This window comes from Lonchura striata, chromosome 3 (assembly GCF_050655825.1).
Source record: "Lonchura striata isolate lonStrDom1 chromosome 3, ASM5065582v1, whole genome shotgun sequence".
In the NCBI taxonomy this organism is placed as follows: Eukaryota; Metazoa; Chordata; class Aves; order Passeriformes; family Estrildidae; genus Lonchura; species Lonchura striata.
The window spans coordinates 60,756,164-60,776,821 of NC_140705.1; the positions used below are offsets into that span (position 1 = coordinate 60,756,164).

The 20,658-nt window shown below is 40.9% G+C and overlaps 1 protein-coding gene across 1 annotated transcript in view; it reads right to left on the bottom strand.

Moving 5' to 3' along the window:
* Positions 1 to 20,658, bottom strand: part of EZR (ezrin) — a 36,491-nt gene that overhangs the window by 1,981 nt on the left and 13,852 nt on the right. Inside the window, exons 2-11 of the mRNA XM_021540425.4 lie at positions 17,231 to 17,314; positions 12,404 to 12,499; positions 11,341 to 11,615; positions 10,457 to 10,540; positions 9,674 to 9,820; positions 6,206 to 6,302; positions 3,039 to 3,202; positions 2,016 to 2,146; positions 1,167 to 1,327; positions 800 to 892 (exon numbers count right to left, since the gene is read on the bottom strand). Of these exons, the coding sequence (XP_021396100.1) occupies positions 800 to 892; positions 1,167 to 1,327; positions 2,016 to 2,146; positions 3,039 to 3,202; positions 6,206 to 6,302; positions 9,674 to 9,820; positions 10,457 to 10,540; positions 11,341 to 11,615; positions 12,404 to 12,499; positions 17,231 to 17,314 (1,332 nt within the window). The remainder of the gene's footprint in view (positions 1 to 799; positions 893 to 1,166; positions 1,328 to 2,015; positions 2,147 to 3,038; positions 3,203 to 6,205; positions 6,303 to 9,673; positions 9,821 to 10,456; positions 10,541 to 11,340; positions 11,616 to 12,403; positions 12,500 to 17,230; positions 17,315 to 20,658) is intronic.

Consider the following 20,658-nt stretch of genomic DNA (forward strand, 5'->3'; position numbering starts at 1 on the left):
TTTGGGTTTTTTTCCATCTACTATGAAACGCAAGAGAGAATTAAATGTCTGCAACTGATGGTACTCCATTATTAGAGATTTTTTTTTTTTGCTAGGGATGCCATCCTCATCAGCAGTGTAATGTGCAGGGGGTCTGAACAAAGAATATTCTTTCAATAAAACAACCCACAAAAACGTTCTATGGAAAGCTACAGTTATCATCATTCTGTTCTCTATTTGAAGAGCTGTTGGCCAAAGACACACCGGTTCCAGAGAGTAAGAATTTGGGAATATAATTTGGTGTTTTTAGTGCAATTACACACCAGGCAGTCACCTTCCCTGCTGCTGCAGTAGTTCTGCCCTCCCATGTGCACTGGGAGCACCAGTACTCTGAGCCTTGTGTGGCTTTAGTGCAGCAGTTTATTAAACTCTCTTGATCCAGGTACCAGGAAGCCACCGACAACAGCACATGTTCCTAAAAACAGGTGCCTGCAGTGTGGCTGCATTTGCACCATCTGCTCTTGACTGATGTAATGTTTTCAGACATTATATCAGGGATTACATGCATCATTTATTCATGTGCCCCTTTCTCTCCAAGGTTCCAAGACAATGATCACATTTTTAGGTTTTATACAAGTTTTCATTCTGATTTTGATTGAAGGGTTGTTGGAGGAAAGGTGTGTTTGCAGATGTATTGCACATTCAAGTTTGGTCTTTTTCACTGCTGTACAGATGTTTGAGAAGTCACACCTGGCTAAGAACCACAGTATGTTCTGCTTAAGCACAGAACTTTAGAGCAACTTGTAAAGCAGATACTCACTCTGATTTGCCACTCTTCAACCTCACTTTCTTTACGCTTCCTTGCCTCTTCAAGAAGTGCTATCTTGGCTGTATACTCTGCAAGCTCTGTAGCCTGTTGAATAATAAAATGGGAATTACAAGGGCTCTTAGAAAAAACACCAACCCAATAAAAAAAACCAAACACAAAAAAATACTGTTAACTCTAATAAGATTCTGAATAGGAAACTAAGAACTAAAAATTAGATTGCTTATGATAGAAACGAGTGCCACAATGATGGCCCAGTACCTCACTGCACTATGTTTTCCCCTGGACATGATGGCTTTGTCTTACTCAAGGGCACAGTAATATGCTTGTGTGTCTTGTTCTCAAAATGTATGAGTCTTACCAGCTGTTCCTGGCTCTTTATCTGGTCCATAGTTTGTCTCTCCAGCTCTTCTTTGGCCTGCAGAGCTGCCAAACGGTCAGCTTCCAGGCGTTCTGCCTCCTCCTGGGCCCGTTTCCTCTCCTCCTCCAGCTGAATGGCTCTTTGGATCTGATCTGACAGCTCTGCAAAGAGACAGATCAATGTGGTTAGTCTACAAGTCTGGTCAAAGCTAAGGAACTTCAGTCTCCTAGGTAACTGCAGAAGTCATGACAGGACTTTACTCCAGCTTGGAATACTCCCTTCACTGTGCTCCTCAAAGTAATTATTTGCATAATATACCAAGTAACTGGATTCAGAAGTAGTCAGATGCACATTGTAATTAAATCTTCTGCAAGATGTTTGCGTTGAAGTCTGTAACATTGACATGACTCTGCTGCCATTAATTGACAGTTTGCTGCATGGACAGATGTCGCTGCCTCCAATGTGTTCTTCTGTGCATTGAAACAGAAGCTTCCATTTCACTGGAAAGATTTGTTCCCAAAATACTTTTTCTGTTGGGAGTTAGTAAAAAGTACTTGAGGGCTGGACTCTTGCTCACTGCTGGAAGAGGCTGCGCTACTTAAATCCTCCTGGCAGCATAGGCAAACAGAGTTCCTGCCCTTCAGTTGCCAAACAAAATCTGCAGATTTTATGCTACTTTCATTCTTGGGATGCACATCTGCACATTTATCTGTATAGGCAGACAGACAGTAGTAAGCCTTGCCAAGCGATCCCAGTGTCACCAGATTTAGGCAAGGCATGGGTAGCAACCCATACAACCCCTTTGTGGAGCACAATATGTGGTCTAGTCTGCCACAACAAATACTTTACCTTTCTCTGCTTTCTGAGTCTTCACTTCATACTCTTGTAGCCTCACCAGCAGTTCCTCCTTCTCCCTCAGCATTTGCTCTTTCTCCCTCTCAATTGTCTCTCTCCTCTTCTTTTCATCTTCTAGTTGTTTCCTGTTAGAAACATATTTCATGCTAGAAGCTCACTTTTGGACCCAAGCTACTGCCAGACAAGAAAGCTGGCTAGGAATCTCTCCAGGCAGCTCAATGGGAAAGTGGCTGCCACAAAACAGGAGCCAGAAGACATAAATAGGCTATTCCTTCATCTCTTCAGAATTTTTGCTCTGTTTTGGATACCCCATTTCAAAAAAGCATTTGTATTTTTGTTGGTTGCCACAGAAATTTAGAATACCAAATAGCTGCTAGACACAAAGAAAAACAGGACTTGTACTGCAAGGCAGAAGAGGTGTAACTTTGTTACTTCTGCCATATGGAAAGTAAAGGAGGTGTGAAAACAACGGCACTGAGGGAATGGAGATAAACAGCAAGGTTCATGAGAAAAGCATCATGATTTCTTGAATCATAAGCAACCTTTGCCAGTGGTAGAAATGCTATTTCTTTTTCCTTGCCTGTTAAGGTATCTCCCAGTTCCTTCTGTCTTTACAGCGTACACATATGTGCTCCCTGTGAAGGCTTCCCCTTACTCCCAACCATTCCATGGCCCAGTACATAGATGAGATGCCAGCACTCCGGAGTCAGGAAAGCCCTTCTCTAGGTGCACACCCCCCCACCAGAGCCTGCTGTGCCTTTACTTGTACATTTTCTTGCAGCTCCTGAGGCTGCAGCCAGGACAGCTGACTGCATGGGCACAGGGCCAGGCAGGAAGAGTACTGCAGAACCCCCAAATCCCTGCCCATACTCCAGAGCTCCAGGGCCACATGTGCTCGTCCTGAGCCTGGGATAGCTCAGAGCCTTGTGCCTGGGGATACAGCTGCTTGTTGAACCCTGGCACTTCGGTGTCACTGATTTCTGCCATGCCACATCAGCTGCCTGTATCCACACCCACCTTTCCAGTTGTTTCTGGTGCTTCTCCTCCCGGGCCTGGGCTTTCATCTGCTGCACCTCAATGGTGTCAGGCTTCCTGCGCCGCATGTACAGTTCATGGTTGCCCATGCAGAGCTGCAGAATCCTCTTGTTAATTCTCAGACGAGGGGCGTAAAACACAAAGTCCTAGGAGAAAGACACCACAGTCAGTTTTTTCCAAACACTCTTTCTCCTCCCAGCTAACTGTAGACAGAACATCTTGTCACTAATTTAATTCTAATCCAGACATACATGCAAGGCCATTTAAACACAGCAGTAGGGATTGCAAATATCATCTGAAGCCAAAACTATTGTGATTTATATTCTCCATTTAAAGTCTACATAGAATGTGCAAGTTACTCTTCTTTTAGAGAAAATCCCAGATAGATGAAGTCTCATTTAAATAGAGATTGTTAGCTGTTGCAGAATGTTCTGGGTTGGCAGGTAACCATCTGGGCAACACACAGATGTAGTGTTGAGTAGTTTTTCAGTTTGTGGTTTTGTGACTCAAAGACAGAGCACAAACTACAAATGTAACTTTGTAGAATTTCTTGATCTATGTGAATCAACATTCAAGGCCCCAGGTGATTTTTCAGAGAAAAATGCCTTTCAATATAATTATTTTCTGTTCCATGGAATTTCCTAGTTAAGTTGACCTAAGCTGTTATAAGAGTGTCCAATGAAAACTAATTTTTTAACCACCAACCACATGGGTTATTTGTAGTATCAGGTTGCAGGCTGATACAAAACACACAATATTCTAAAATTTCTGGTTCAGTAAAAAGGACATTCCCAGATTTCTTATTACCTGTCTTATAATCAGACTTTTACAGAAACTATAAATCAGACTAGCTCTTCTAGAAGAACACCAGCTAAGGAAAGGATACAGAGGGCCCAAGTTCACGACCTCCCTGGTAATTTTTCTGAGTCCACAACCACACACATTTACAACATAGTCTGAACTTACACAGTGGATAAACATCCTTGTGCTTTATCTGTGTACTACATGGATAGTGGGCAAGCTGCGACATTGCCACCATAAACCAGTGCCCATTCCTTGGAATTACTCTCCTATGGATTGCCTCACTGCTAGCAAGAGATGGAACCAGGTATGGAAACAGTGATCATGTTTTTAATTGCCTGAGCTAAGAGCACAACTGTGGCTATCTCTGGGAAAACTAGAAGTCACACTAAGCAACTAAAAGCTCCTTAAGTGGTATTAAGATGAATATGCTGACAAAGACTGATTTTCTCCAATGCATTTCCCTAATGCACACACTGGCTGCAGAAGAGGCCATCAGGGCAGTGTGCTGTGCTCTCCCACTAAATCCTGCCAGAGCCATTCCGAGGCTCACAGGTCTGATCCTGATAATTGTGACTGTAAGCTGCTCATCCAACCTCCTACTTCTGAAAAGTAATTGTAAAAACAAACAGTTTGTGCATATTGTGATGAACAGATCCTGTGCTGAGGCAAAACTCACTTACATGGAAGTAAATACTGAAGGTATGGACGGTGCTTGCTTTTGTCATTTAAGGCCATAATCAAGGGGCACAACATTAAAATACAAATATAAAAGAATTCCTTTCTTTCTTCTTCCCCAGCCTACCCCAGATCTCACACAACTGGGAGAACTGCACCTTGATGTTTTAAAGATAATGTGCTGAAGATCTTGGAGTATACAAAGCCCAAAAATTAAAAAGCTTATCCTGGGCAAGGTGCCACAGGACTCTGCCCTTTACATTACTGTAAATTTAAACACAGGCATATAGAATCCTCCAAATTAAAAGAGAGCTTCCACTTGGGTGGACTGAGTATTTTGCTGTAATTATAATGCCTGCCTTTTTAGAAGGAGACACAAGCACACAAAAAGAACCAGACAACTTTCTGAATACTCAAAATGAGTGCCCAGGTAAATCCTTATTTTAGGCACAGCTTTAAACATACCACCAGCCAGAGGGAAAATAACAATTGACAGGGAAGGAGGAAATATAACTAAGGTTTTCAATGCTTACATGTTTCTGTACCAGCCTTTTGCAAGCCCTCCATTTCAAACTCAAATTTTCTCTTTGGGGAGTGGGTGGCAAGCTATGATCTGTGTTTGTAATTATGTACAAAACACGCAAGAGGCTCTTCTGTTGAGAAAAACATGCCTGACAGACCAGCTTTCTGTCTCTGGGGAGTTCTGTTGTTTTCACTAACAGCATTTCTGAAAAAAAGCTCCTCTCCCCCAGGTTCTTATCTGGGGGAAGGAAGAAATCCCTGCAGTACACAGTGCATTAGTATCCCTTAAATTACTGGGAGGATCTTTTTCTTTTAGAGATATTTATAAGCCATCATCCTTTGCCAAAGCCAGGCTGCTTATTATTTCTCTGGGCTGTACTTACCCACCAAGGCCAAGTAGTGGGGTTGGGGAAGAGCAGAGGAGGTCTTTCTCAACTACTCCAATAATTTCACAAGACTGACAAAATGACATCCACCTATACCAGTTATTCCACCTTACATTCTCAACAGGTCAAAGTAAGTTTCTAATTCCTCACTAAAAGAACTCTGAAAACATACTTTTAAGTATTGAAAAGCAACATTCACAGGTAGCTATATTTCAGCTCTCCACCAAAGTCATATCCCTGAGATTTACCTTGGTGTTCAAGAAAGTCAATTAACATGACATTGTACTCTGTCAGTAGTGTGGAAGTGAGCAGTGATGGATGGGAAGCCATATGTATCTGTGTGGTTTTGCAGTAGCATTTGAACTATTTCTGTAACTTCTTTAATTAGGTATTTTTAAATGAAAAAACAAAAATAAAATTTACCTATCAGCTTGCATGCACTGAAAGATATGCAGAGAGGACTCACAGAACTAGTGAACTAGCAAAGAATCTCAAATTTGAGCATGCAGTTACCCAGTTTACTACAATCAAAAGGACTCTGCAGTTGTAAAATCCTTATCTTTTTCCACATTAGCTTCACTATCAGCTCTTCATTTATGCTGCACAGAAAAAAAAGCAGGTCTAAATACACTCTAATTACAAATGCTTATTTTGCATCTAGAATATCTGCAGCTTTCTTCTCTCCAAGACTATTTTATTTTGAGATGAAACAGTATCAGTTTTCATATGCAATATCCAGTAGTCCCTTCTAGCTATACTTACTGGTGCCTTCTTGTCAATAGGCTTTATAACAAACTTCTTGTCATTGAAAGAGATGTTTCTGATTTCACTCCAGGGGAACCCAATCTTCGGGGTTAGTCTGGAAAGAAGAAAAACTTGTTTTAAGGGATGATGCAATAAACATTTTTCCCCTAAATTACTTCCAACACCTGTGGAATGCAATGCTTCACAAAGCTTTCCTGAAAGAGAATTCCCAAAAGAGACAGTAATTGACCCAGAATACCACAGGGAATAGGAAAAGAAGCCCAGTAACCTCTCTTACTGAGTCTCTTCTCATTTTCATCAGCCACCCTACTGACCTTTGGCTATGTAATAGGGATGGACTCTACTGAAGCCACATGCTCAGCTGCTTTTAAGCTTACTTCTTTCAACTCTGGGCCCAAAATCCACAGCATGAAGACTTTATGTGCAGTGCTTCCTTGCACTTGCACAGGCCTCTCACACATCATGGGACGCATAAGCCAAAGTAACTGAGCTGCTCCCCACACCTTACAGCACTCACAGGCAAGCCTTCTCTGCTGTGTAAGACCTAGCCCAGTCACCTCCATGCTGCCTTCACTCTGAAGTGCTGGACAGGCACCATTAGTAGGAGATGACTTATTTTCTTTTGTTTCACAGAATGGGTCTTGTTGCAAGGGACCACAGAGGATCATCTGGTCCAACCTCCCTGCTCTAGCAGGGTCATCCCAGAGCACATGGCACAGGATTGCATCCTGAATGCTTCCAGTCATGGAGACTCCACAGTCTCCCCGGGCAAGCTGCTCCAGTGCATGGTCACCTGTACAGTAAATAATGTTCTTCCTCATATTCAGGTGGAACTTCCTGTGCATCAGTGCCTGCTCCTTGCCCCATTGCTCAGCACCATTGAGAGAAGCCTGGCTCCATCCTCTTGACCCCCTCCCTTCAGATATCTCCTCCCCTAGATTACAGGCAAGATTAGTAACAAAGGGCCCTGTTCTTTCCTTCCATACAAACTGCTCTTTCAGCCCATCCCATGAGTCACCAAGTGGAACTTTACTCACTGGTCATGCAGTGAGCTGTGCCACGTGGCTCCCCACTATTGAAAAGCTCCCCTATGAAGCAAAGGGCAAGATTCAGACTCCCAGCTCTTCCTCGCTGCTGAGGAGTCCAGGTCTGTTGATTTGTTTGAAATTTTTCTATATGACTCACTAAAACCTTGAGATTTTCCTCTGCCTTAATTTCTCCAGAGTCTCGCATACAAAAACCACCTAGTTTGTCATGAGATCAAATGTTTCTGAGCCATTCCAATACTTCACCTTCACACACCTGATCAGCTCTGCAGCAAGTTCTGGCATCACAAGGACTTGTGCATTTGACTGTAATAAAGACCTTTTATTACCCCAATCAAATATTTTCTTTTTATATTTAATATCACATTATTATTCTTTTATTCTTCTCCTAGCAAGGGAGGGTATAGTTTCTAGAGATAGCTGTTAATGATTAAGAATTGTGCCTTATGTAAAAAATAATACCAATAAGCAATCTTCTTGTTATTCTCTAACCCCTCCAATATATGTGTCTCTGTCACAATTATTCTTGCAAATTATTTGAAGGTACAAGTATTTAATGTTTAGCACTTAGAGAAATGTTTCATCACAGTGGACCACTCAAATTCTGTAAGAATTCTATGGAGCACATTGATTAAAGAAAAAAAGAGCAATTCTGGGAGGAATTTCACTCATTGTCAAAGATATGGAAAACTACTACATGAAAAGATTTTGCTGGGTCCAAGCACAAAAAAAAAACCCTTGCTTCATTTAAATTCAGATATCCAGAATAAAATTCACCCTCTTCAGAAATATCCACTCCCTAACCTCTAACTCAACTGGTAAGATTATGCAATAGTGTGTGTGTGTGTGTAACATTAAGAACTGTAAAGAAAATTATTTGATTAGACTAAGATTAACTAATTACTCCAGCCTTCATCACATTAGTACAAGTGCTTAAATCATAGATAATACAGTATGACAGACAACTAAAATAATTCACTCATTAGTAAGTTCTACTGCAGATTCTTCCCTTTAATGCAGGAAAAATAGAAGCTTGAATATACCTAGAAACAGGACATTGACATGCACTGCAGTATAGAGGCTCACACACCTACAGCACAGCCTCATTTTCCTCACGTTAAACTTCAACAATGAAATCTCTTCTTCATCGCTGCCCTCAGTCCCCAAACTTTGCACCTACAAACCAGAGGTGCCATACACATTACTATTTTTCTAGTCCCCACATCTGTTGGAAAGACTTAATTATATAGTGACAAGAGTTACAGCAGAAATAAGCAGTTTATTCCAGCACTGTATTTGTTTTGCAAACACTCTTGATAGGTCTTCACAGTCAATGGCTACACTCTGATTTCTGCAGCTCGAAAAACCTGTTTGTGTGACCATGGTTACATAGCAAGACCAGTCATTCAAGACTCAAGTATTACATGAGCGAAACTACTTTTCTTTCAAGTGACACTCCTTGTTTTCTGGGTGACAGCCCATATTAGCATTGCAGAAAAGACTGCCTTCCTCTTTGCCTTATCAACAGAAGATACAGAAACTTTCAATTAATATCTTGGTTGCATTCAAAGCTTTTCGGAGGCAAAGATGTAGAACAGGTGAAATCCATTCTGTATTTCAATGATAATCTGTTACAGATTAGTGACATGAAACAAAGATTTGCAACATCGAGGAGAGGAAAAGAAAGCAGTCTTGACAGCAATGCTTCATCTAAAAAATATCTATTTTAACTCCCTTCAATCCTTCAGTTGCAGAGTATTAGGAGAGACTAGCAGGCTTAGACACAGATGTTCTCACCTTCTTATTATGTTTATTTATAGATGTAGTCTATCATTTCCCACCTACTATCCAATTAATAATGGCTCTGCCTTTACCAGAAGGGCTGATTAAAACTATGCATACTTCAGTAAGCCCTCATTTCATTCCTTATTCACAGTAACTATATAGGTTAGCCTCTCCCTGGGTGCTGGGTGTCACCCAGGTTTGCTTTTGTGTCCACCCCATAATCTGTCTTTTTCAGAACCAGGCACCTGAATGCATATCCATCATTAACTTCAGGATAGGAGTTTCCTTAGGTGTCCGAACACTGCAAATACCTTAGCCTAGCCAGTTTCTCGTGTTGTGGCCACTGATGGCAAAACTGGTGACCTGGCTCAAGGAAAAGCCTGGTAAACTCCTCAGTTCAGGATTCAGCTCCACCACTAAGCACGATTATGAAGATGGCATTGTACAACTGACATCTTTATACAGCAGGTAGTGTTAGCAGGCCAGGAAAGACATGAAAGCACAAGTGATGTGAAAGCCCATTTCCTAGCTTCACCTACTCATCCAAAATTGGAACACAAGCATTCCTGTAAATGAAGAATGTCCTGTACCAGCACTCTTTGGAAGATCAGAGGCAAAAAAAAAAAAGTCTTACTTATCATCCTTTTCATAGATGTTGAGCCCCAAGGCATCGACCCCCAACCAGAGGTCAGTTCCTTTCTTATTCTTGATTTCAAAGTAGTTGATTCCATACATCTCCAGGTCTTGGGCAATCTTCAGGTATTCCAGCATGGCATTCTCTCTGATTGAGACAGGAAAAAGTCAGATAAATGAGAAACCAACATCTGCTCTGTGTCATAAACACAAACACTTCAGAAGAAAAAAAAAAAAATTCCTAAACCTCACTTCAAACATAGAAGTTAAAACTGAACATTCACCATTTAGGATTCACTTTAGAGGTTATGATATCACATCTACGAGCACACACATGTAATATTGCTATATACCAATCCCTAGGATTTCCAGACAGAAAATCAGCAACATTCACCTCTCTCAGCACTCCTCCTTGTCTCAGGGTACAGTGGTACAAAAGGTCTAGGATCTGAGCTTTCTCCAGCTGTCAATGCAAATGCTTCAATGACTGTAAGGTTTGACACACACCTTTACACTTTCTCACTTAAAGCTATCACTAATACAATGTGCACAGGTCCAAGATTTTCAGGAAGCCACACTGTTCTCAGCACCAGTACAAAATATCCTTCTGTGTTTTACCATGTGATTCAATACTGAACTAAAAAATACACACCAGGAGTAGGCTCACACAGGCAACTCAGAGTCTAAACTATAGACTAACAAAACCATGATGTAAAAATGCAAATTTAAGGTAATCAAACAAACAGCAAGGTGATCAGCCCAAGGACCAACACAAAACACTCACTTGAGCATGCCACTGTGCTCAGCGTGCCACACCTGGATCCGTTCCTCCCACTGCTCTCTGGAGAGTTTATGCTGGTCCATCACCCTACACAAGGAAACAGATATCAGCAAGATCAGATGTTCTGCAGTATCCACTGATGGTAATCTTTGCTATAATCTTACTCTCACCCTGATGGAAGCCTTACTGTAGCCAAAAGGAAGACCCTACTCAGCCCAAAGATGTTCTCTTTGAGAACAGCAGAGCAATTCAGAATGAGCAATAACCCTCTGCAAAGCCTTTCTGGTCACTGACCAGACTCAGAAGTATAAGCAAAACTCTGAAAACAAATCACACACATACTGTAGACACCAGGGGATTGCAGCAAAGCAAAAGTTGGTGCAATCCCAGGAATTAGACATTGCTGCAGTGTCATCAGGAAGGGTAAACAAAAGCCATTGGTCCGATAACATCCACTGATTCTGTGTGGGGATGGACTGTGTAGCCGCAAAATATGTTTTCTACATGCAAGTTTTTTATTACTGTACTGTAGGATTAAGAACACAGAACCCAACCTTCATCAAGAATGACATATTCTTGGCTTAATGCTGCCCATTTCTTCTTAAAGAGGAAACATTCTTACTGCCACAGTTATCAGCACGGCAGCAGTGTTTAAGAAATAAAAGCTAAAAACAAAACTGTATTTCCTCTCTAACCAACCCAACCCAAGAAGAAGCAAAAACATACTCAAATATGACAGGTAGAAATAAAATAAGGGAAAATCACAATTATGTACAATTCAATTAGGAAAAAAAAAGCCAAATATACTTTTAAATAAAACTCTTTACATTTAAATAGAATTCAAATTTTAAAAATTTTAAAGAGACTGCATCAGCCAATTCCTTCACCTTTGGGGGATCAGACGCTCTGAATTGAGGTATCCAGGCTTGTGCACTTCTTTGTTGTAATCTCCAAATTTGGCCTGCACAGCATAGGAGCCAAGAAGTACTGCTGTTTCAGGAGGACAGTAGATCTCATCACTGAGGATCCCTTCCTTCACCTGCAGGAAGAACAGCTTCTGCGTGATGTCCTGAATCAGCTCTTCGGACACATCCTCTGGGAAGAACTTGGCACGGAATCTGAACTGGAGGGGATTCTCCTTTCTGATTTCTTGAGCAGAAACCTGAGGACAGAGGTGACACCACAACTGAGCAGGTGGTTTTTTGCAAACAATAGAATAGATTGCTTTTAGAGAGAAGAAAGAATCTGGGGCATTTGCCATAAGAGGGGAGTGACTAGCAACTCTTTAGTGGAATTCCTTAATTCTGGCTGCTTACAGATAGGAGAGAACATGAGGGAGATGCATTATGTTTTCCAACTAAGCCAGTTAAATCCTGTTTGTACAGCAAACACTGGTCACTGGAAAATGATCTACCGTGCTGTATCAGATAGCAAACCCACCTAGTACTGTGTGTGTCTGACAGAGAACAGCCCCCTGACATTAAACAGGTGTGTTGCCGACTGGTGCATCAAGAGAAGCAGTTCATGCCCTCAGAGCTGGGAATACAAAAGCAGGAGCACATCAGAGGCATAACCACTTGACTACCCAGCTTGCAAGTGCCTCTTCTCCAATTAGCACACCACTGATCCTGCACAGGCAGGACCTAAGCCCATCATCAGCCAAGGTGCTCCTCCAGCCACAGAAAATGAAGTTGCTTTCGTCCAACAAAGTACAGTATTGAGGGGCTGCTGCACATCTGGCAAATGCTTCCTGCAACTCAGAGAATGAAAGGGCTTCTACCATGCCATACCTCATGGAGATCACAGTGTTATCTCTAAAAACAATCCTGGAATTATGAAAATTAGGGCACAATCAACAGCAGGCACAAGGTGTGTAAAGTTGCAGCCAATAACACACCAGGAAACATACAAGCTTTAACCTTTGTCCAGCAATTAGCCCAAGTCTGTTACCTTTTTATCAAGCTTCAGCCAAGTTTGGAATCCTTTGTTATCCACATACTGAAGACCAAAGTACCACACTTCTCGCAAACCTATGGTTTTGACCACCTGCAACAGAAAGGTAAAAAAGAAAAAGCTATTGCAGGAAAAACTTTACTTGAGATCCAGGTATCCTTTTGAGTCCCACATCCCCTGTGATGGGTGCAGGCAACAGCCTAAACCTACTCACTTGGTATCTCTTAATTTCACCTTGCAGACAAAGATGCCATTGTAGATTATGATGACAGCATAGGCTATGATATTTGTCCCACCCAGTTTCTAGAAGATGATGATCTTGGGGAAAGCAGGTGAGACAAACAGCAAGTGACAGACCACCAACTGCTAGACTGATACACATGTAGCAGGTGGGGTTTCTGCATGCTTTTATCTACTGACCCATCTTAAAACTACTTAGCGAAGCAGATGAGTTATGTTACCAAAGTTTTTGGTAGGATAGTATCTAATGGTATTAGTATTAACTACAACTACCTAGCAGTACTAATGGCTCAAGTGACCTTGTCTGCCAGTCACCAGAGACTGTTCCTTCTAGAAGAAGCAACTGAGAGGTGCCTTATACCACTGCTGTGATGCTCTGAGAGTTAAAACAAGATGCAAGTATTCTCAGTCACGGTTATTATTTTTTTAAGCTCCCCAAAAGGCTGAGTTTATAAAGGACAAAAATATGTCAATGTCCCCACATTAGGACAAGTTTCATTTCATATATTGTAAATACTAACCAGCTGAAAGACACAGAAACACCATCCATTGACTGGATGGTGCACTTACTAGAAAAGCAGTCCTGTTTGGACATGTTACATTTCCTCAGTGGAGCATACAGTGAACAAGTTCATGATCTTCACCTACTCTTGGCAGCTTGTTCTTATAGCCAACTGCTTGGCTGCCAGCTCATCTACCTGTAAAACTGTGCTCTAGACACAGCCAAAATCTGCAAATATCTATTACCTACATAGCTGGATCACTTCTGTTGTGTTATTGCAGAGTAGCCCCTCAAAAAGTGATGTAGGCATCACTACCAAGAGCTCAACTGAGTGGAAGGCAAAGAGTAGTTAAAACCTCTTAGTGAGTCAGGGAAGTGTAACAGACTTGGGACTGTGTAGTTACATGTGCTTCAAGAAGTCTAAGATGTTGCCCAAGCATCTGTTTCACCTCCACATTTATGGTATTGCTGGAGACACTCTGACTGGAGAGCAGATTTGACAGAAACAATGTCACATTAGCTAAGACTAACTAGAGTTTATCAAAAAGACAATAAAACCCACCAATCCAAACAAACCCAAAAAAACCCAAACCCGGTGTCCTTTTAAAAGAAGAGCTGGGCTCTGTAAATAATTCAGCTTTTACTTGACTAAAATTCCTTTTCCCTCCTCCCTCAAAGTGACTTGTTTCATCATGGAAGAGACACATTTTCTGACAGCTGGATGTATTTTTATGAAGTCTAACAGAAAACCAGGGGTATGTTGAATATGGTACTTCCTGTTGCACAAAAGAATGTTGCAACTTTGTTAAAATAAAAAGTTGCATAAATCAAGCAGTTATCAGGTCATTATCTCTGAATGTCTCTTCTAAGAGAGTTAGAAAGCTTTCATAAATCATGACCCCTCAAATTCCTCCCAAAACCTAAAAGCAAGGAAGGAGAAAGCATTAAGCTAAACTTCATAATTTGACTGTTTGAGTTTCAATACAAAGAACAAGGAATGTTTTAGCCTGTCCTGGGAAATGCTCTGTAAACTTCCTCCATGGCAAAACAAGGAAGAAATAAGAAACAAGAAGAAGAAATAACATACAAGATGAGAGACACCTCCTCTACTTCCTCAAATGCATGAAGCCACAAATCTTGAGTCTTCCCATTCCATCCAGTTATGCATTCATTTCCAGAAAATGCCAGTTACCCTCTCCTCAGTTTGAATTTCTTTTACTCATGGTCAGGAAGGCACTTGACTACCTCGGAGATACTCCAGCCAGCTGCAGAGTCCACTGGGTAGGTTCTTGGGACACCTCAGACCTCACTGCCGCAGAAACTCTGCACAGGACTGGCTTGACTGGAGAGGATCTTAATATTCACAGGTTTCCACTATTTTCCTTCTCCTGTAAAAGCTAGCTGACAACCAGGTCAACAAATCACCTTGTAGTTTTTAAAAATAGCATGCTTCTTCAAAACCCTCACAGTGGTTCTGCAGTTGCAGTTGGGCCACTCCCCATACCTGTGAAAACCTGTTGCCTCCACAGGCTTTATCTGAGCATAAACTCCACCCGAGATAAGGGCCTAGTGAAAGGCTTGCTCAACAGAACTGAAGAGAGAATGTATGGTCTTCACCTTTTCTGGTTTTGTGCTGCACAATTCTACCTCAGCCTTCCCTTCATATGAAGAAGTATCCTCCAACAAGGTATGAAATATGGATAAGAATTTCCAATCACAGGTTTTAAATCCGTGCCAGTGGATATAAGAAGCAAATCTCCATGAGGAGTAGGTCATCCCAATTGTGCACTAAGCATTCTTCAGAAATGCCAAAGTACCCAGACAGCAAGCTAAAATAGAAGTATCTTGAATCTGAAACATCCTGCCTTTTCCATGTTCTCAGCTGAAAGCAGAGACAGTAGTTTCTCTTCTGCCAGACAGATGACCCTGACTCTGAAGAGATGGAAGCAATAGTAAATATATATGGAGAAGAGGCTTTAAGTAATTTGGATTTTCATATTGATGGAGATAAAATCCAATTTCTCTATTTTGGATTAACATGAAAGGGCCGGGGAAAGAAGTTCCTCTGATGCCATGGTGATCAGCATGAATGGAATCATAGAATGGCCTGGGCTGGAAGGGACCTTTAAGATCATCTAGTTCCACCCCCCTGTCATGCACAGGGACACCTTCCACTAGACCAGATTGCTCAAAGTTCCATCCAAGCAGGCCTTGAACACTTCCAGGGTTGGGGCATCCACAGCTTCTCTGGGCAACCTGTTTCAGTGCCTCACCACCATCACAGTAAAGAATTTCTTCCTTATATCTAATCTAAACCTGCTTCTTTCAGTTTGAATCCATTCCCCCTTGCCCTGTCCCTACACGCCCTTGTACATAGTCTCTCTCCAACTTCTTTTAGGGTTCCTTTCAGGCACTGGAAGGCTGAAGTTACGTCACCCCAAAGCCTTCTCTTCTCCAGGCTGAGTAATCCCATTTCTCAGCCTTTCCTCATAGGTGAGGTGATCCATCTCCCTAATCAACTTGGTGACTCTCTCTGGAAGATTGAGCAGCAGGTACTGGTTCCATAAAAATGCAAGTTTCAAATGCATTTCAGCAAATTTCCAGTCAAAGAATCATAGAATATTCTGAGTTGGAAGGGACCCACAAGGATCATCAAGCTGAACTCTAAAATGAATGAACCATGGGGATTGAATCCTTCGCCTCTGTGTTCAATGAGTACTTGATGTTTATCCCACATCAGTAGTAATCAAAAGTAATTAGATTTAATGCTAAACACAAGCTGGAGTACTTGGTTTTGTACTGTGAAGTTCTGCAGTGATTAGTATTTGATTTCCTTCTTTCATTCCTTTCAAGAACTCACTAAAAGCTTTTCTCCTGTTTGTTGGGGGTTTGGAATTTCATTTTTTTTAAACTGGTTTGTTGTTTGTTTTGGGGTTTTCTTTTTAAGTACTTCTCAATGCACAATTGCCTTAAGGCCTAGAAAGTTCTAGTTAACTCACTGAAACAAAAAATTGTATCAACAATACCTCAGAAGGAATGGACCTTATTTAGCCAGTACTGCCCGCTTGAGTAGCAGTAGCTACTCAACTACAACCACCCTTAGATATCAAGGTTAGCAGGTACAAGGGCAGCAGTTAACAGCAAGTAACAGTTTGTGAACATGTTGAAATGTGTGACTGAAGTCTGCATAGACCAATTCTTATTCTTCAGGACTAGAGGAGAAATGGCTAGAAGCAATTATTTTCTTTTATTTTTTTGAGTTTCAGAGCAAGTAAATGTTTTTCCGCTAAAATCTAGGCCTTACTTCAGAATTCTGTAACAGCAAGCTACTTAAGTAGTTATTAACAAAGTTTCACAAATAGCACACAGTTTGTTTTAGTTGTCTTTATCTGATCTTTGCAGGTCCATCTTCAAATAAACCTGTATATTGTTAAAGCAGTAACAGGAAGAATAACAGTACAGGAGGAAAGTCTTGGCCACTCAAACCCTCCACTTCCCTGGGAATCCCTGAAGGCAGGCTGCACTAATCTGCTCCATCCTGCTGCACAGGGGCTTCTTACAAGGCATGTTGTCAGTAAATGCTGCACAGAGATCACAAACTCTTCTGGTTTTCCAGTATTTTGACAAACTCAAACACCTGTGGTAAGTGGTTCCTCAAACCCAGCATTTGAATTAATGCAGCCATGCCAATGCCCTCATCAGCCACCTGAATACCTGATTCTGAACAGTTTTATGCATAAGAGAAACACTTCAACCTTAGAAGTTAAGAACTATGTAAGAGCTAAGCAGTACTTCGAAGCAAGAGGTACATTTTTACATGCTACCTATGCTGTCTAAATAATTTAGATCCCTTGTGATAGTTCGTCATCCAACATGCTAGGAAGACATGTTTACTGCAACATAATGTACCTGAAAGGGTTTTTACTGTGCTGGAATTTAGAGATTTTAGTTCAGACTGAGGCTGTTTGATTAGGAGGTAGAGAGAAGAAAGACAGGTTTGGAATCCAGTCTTAAGAAAACACTATAGTCCAAAACACACTCCAAAATTAAACAACAAGAGTCCACACCAGCCCTTCACTGACCTGGTCAAACAGCTGTTTGCCTGTAGTGTTTGGCTGGATGGCAAACTCCAGCTCTGCATCCATAGTAACAACTCGAACGTTGATCTAAGGAAAAAAACAAAAAGCATTGTTTAAGATGCATTGAAAGTTACTTCGAGGTGTTAACACAGTACTTTGTGTACAAGAATCTCCACGCTTTGATGCACTCCTGTAACCTCTATAACAGACACACTTAAGCCTCAATTAGAATCATGTTATCACACCAGCAAACTTAATTGGGGCACTCATTCTGCTGTTTTAACCAAATTGCTCCACAGGTTTTCCTACTCAATACAGGATTGGACAGATTTTCTGGTTCAACAGGAGAGTATTTTAGACCTGAACTTTTCCAGGCCTAAACCCTCTTGGAGTAAGAGTACTGTTGGTGCACAGTATAGGCACCTGCAGGCCATCCCTTGGATTACGAAAAGCCCTAATGACTAAATTAAATTTAAGACTTATAATTTAACTTCCATTTATATTAGAGCTGGAATTAATCTGAGGTTTTAAAGGCAAAAGGCTGCAGATTATTCTTATAAAGCAATCAGCATTAACCTGATAAACGTTCATTCTTTCCCTTATAAAAATCTATTTAGCACATAAAAACAGCAGTAACAAGTACTGAATGATACTACAGAGCAGGAGTTCAATAAGCTCTTGCTGTCAGTGAAGAAACAACATAACCAGATTTTCTGCAATGCACTAGACAGAGGTTACTACTGAATGCAGAAGGCAAGAGTGTTTAAAGACTAGAAAAAGTCTATTAGCAGTTAATCAGGACGCAAAAGCAGCAACTAATCTTACAGGGAATGGCATAAGGATCAGTAAAATGGCAAATCGAGAAAGGATTATCTTCAACTGTTCTGACTACAACTTGCAATATTATTCTACTTCTCAAAAAACCCAACAATCCCAAAACAGATCAAAAAAACCCCAAACATGTATGATTGTGTATTATAGTTATGCTACATGGCCAAGCAACATGTAAGGTACTGGCAGATGAGATTTCATGACAATTTCCCAAAAATTTGTAAATGCCACATTACAGAAAGCCAAGGCTAAGAGACCTAGAGAGCTCTGCACTTCTTTTTCAGTGAGACACTGAATATTTAACTAACCTTCTTTAGTTTAATGGTGGACCTGGCAATGTTAGGTTAATGGCTGAACTTGATCTTACAGATATTTTCCTAACTAAATGATTCTGTGAAGGCATCAAGTATCTTTATAGATACTCTATTCCCACATGACAGAGGATCCTCCCAAAGAAAGATGGCTGAAGGCACTTTCCAAGTCATAGGACCCCAGAACTGAACCAGAGAAGATGACTTAGTGACGCCACTTTCAAGCTGCATTTTTAAAGCACTGCCCTTTAAACTAGGACTTTAAAAAAATATCTTTAAATGCAAGACGGAAGAACAAGCAAGAAGGTAAAAGGAGTTCTTGGAAAACCTAACTGCAGCATTTGCGATCATAGCAGAGCACAGAGTTATGCTTAAGGTTTTCTTCCTGTGCCTTAAGAACCAAAGGTTTCCCAAGAAAAGAACCAAAGGTTTCCAGAGAAATGTTTCCAGAGTAGGAAGGGAGGGGAAGTTCAGATATCAAATTCTCTGGAACAGCAAGTCTGCAATTCAAAGATGTGACCTTAAAAAACACCTGTTGCTTAATCCCTCTCAACAATAAATCCCTAATCATACTCTAATCCCTTTCTACCCACCTCAAGAAAACATATGCTCATCGTCTTAGTTTTGTGCTGAGCAAGTTATTTGTACTTTTGGCTGAAACACCATAGAAGTGTAAAATAAGTATCACTTTACTAGCTAAAGAATTTAAAAGAACTTCTTACTCCTTACCAGAAAATCTGCAGAATGCTGGCTGAGTACAAAATTCCAGCTTGTACCAGTATGTATTTTCCTCTATCTCTCCTTAGTGGTTATCTGCTAGTAAAAAAGTTAAACTCCCTAGTCTTGTTTTACTACAACCCTCAAAGAGTGTAGGATCAGCTATATAGTGAGCTATTTTATTTAGTGCATTTAGGTGCTACATATTTCAAGAATTATTTTAGTATTAAGACCAAAAATTGTAGTCATCTGCTTTTCCACTTCAATTTAAAGCCAGAAGCACGCAGGAACATGACTACTTGGTTATCCAAAAAGCTTTCAAGGGCACTTGCGGCCTGCAGTAAAGGTTAATTTCTGTGTTCTTTAAGGGCTGCATAAGCATCAGGACAAAGAGGAATTTCCCTGGTGCCCTCAGACAAACTGCCAGCCACATGACAGGCAGAGCAAGAAGAGACCTTCTGTCTCTTCAATGAGTTAATGACTGCCTGGGAATACCCTTTGAGTCTCCTTCCTGCCCTATTAAGACCTCCTGCTTCTCATCTCCAAATCTCAGCCTTGACTTCAAGAACATAATGATTTTAACAGTGTTTCTAAGTGGATGTCCTACAACCACTCCATACAAGCTTTTAGCCACAGAGAAACTCATAGTAAAGCAGCAAACAGAGCTTAACCCACATGAAACCCTGGTTTAGACAGCCTGGAAAAACCTTCATGTCTGCTACACTGAGAGTTGATCAGTTTGGCACCCAGCTCAGACCAGATGGAACTCCTCATGGCACCAAGATGATTAAATTAACACCTAATGTGCTAACCAATTCAGGTATTGTTGGGGAGGAAAACAGCCAAGAAGTCAAACTAATTTCCATGAGCAACAAAAAGAGGAAGACACTGTTAGGAAAACTTTCACAAATGAAGTCCTGTTCACCCTGTGAAGGCATGTCCTTTATAAGATCCTACCAAATCCTGGAAGTAATCGAGGATAAGGTTGAAGCCATAACAAAAATGAAAACACTTTCCACTTTTCACAAAGTGAAAAAGTTTTTCACTTTTAAGAGCACAAGGGTGTGGAGAGAACAGCACATGGCTGTTATACATGATATAAGGGTTATATTAAAAAAAAATGTGCTTTTATGCACAAAACTCACTAAAAATCCTGGACAGTAAGATGTGACTTTTTTCTTGACAGGCCAATGTCATAACACTTTATTATTCTGGGGGTTGGAAACAGATTCTATTTAAGGTCCTTTCCAACCTTAACTATTCAATAATTCTACTTTTATGTCTGAGGCTACACACTTAAAATGACAAATAGGGCCTTTAAGGTTTGCTTGTGCATGCAAAAACATTACAGAACACAAGTTTCTCCTCTTCCCCTGTCTTAGGATGCATAAAATCGCTAACAAATTTGATCCAGAAGGGAAAAAGCATGCTGTTGAAAGGACAATGCCATCTGCATTAAAAGGAAAAACTCTCCATGCAGCTGAAGAAGTTAGTACACTGAAAGACTGAACACCAGTTCCATGACTTCATACTGGACTGTAGAATTGTCTATCTTACCAATTCGAATAAGAG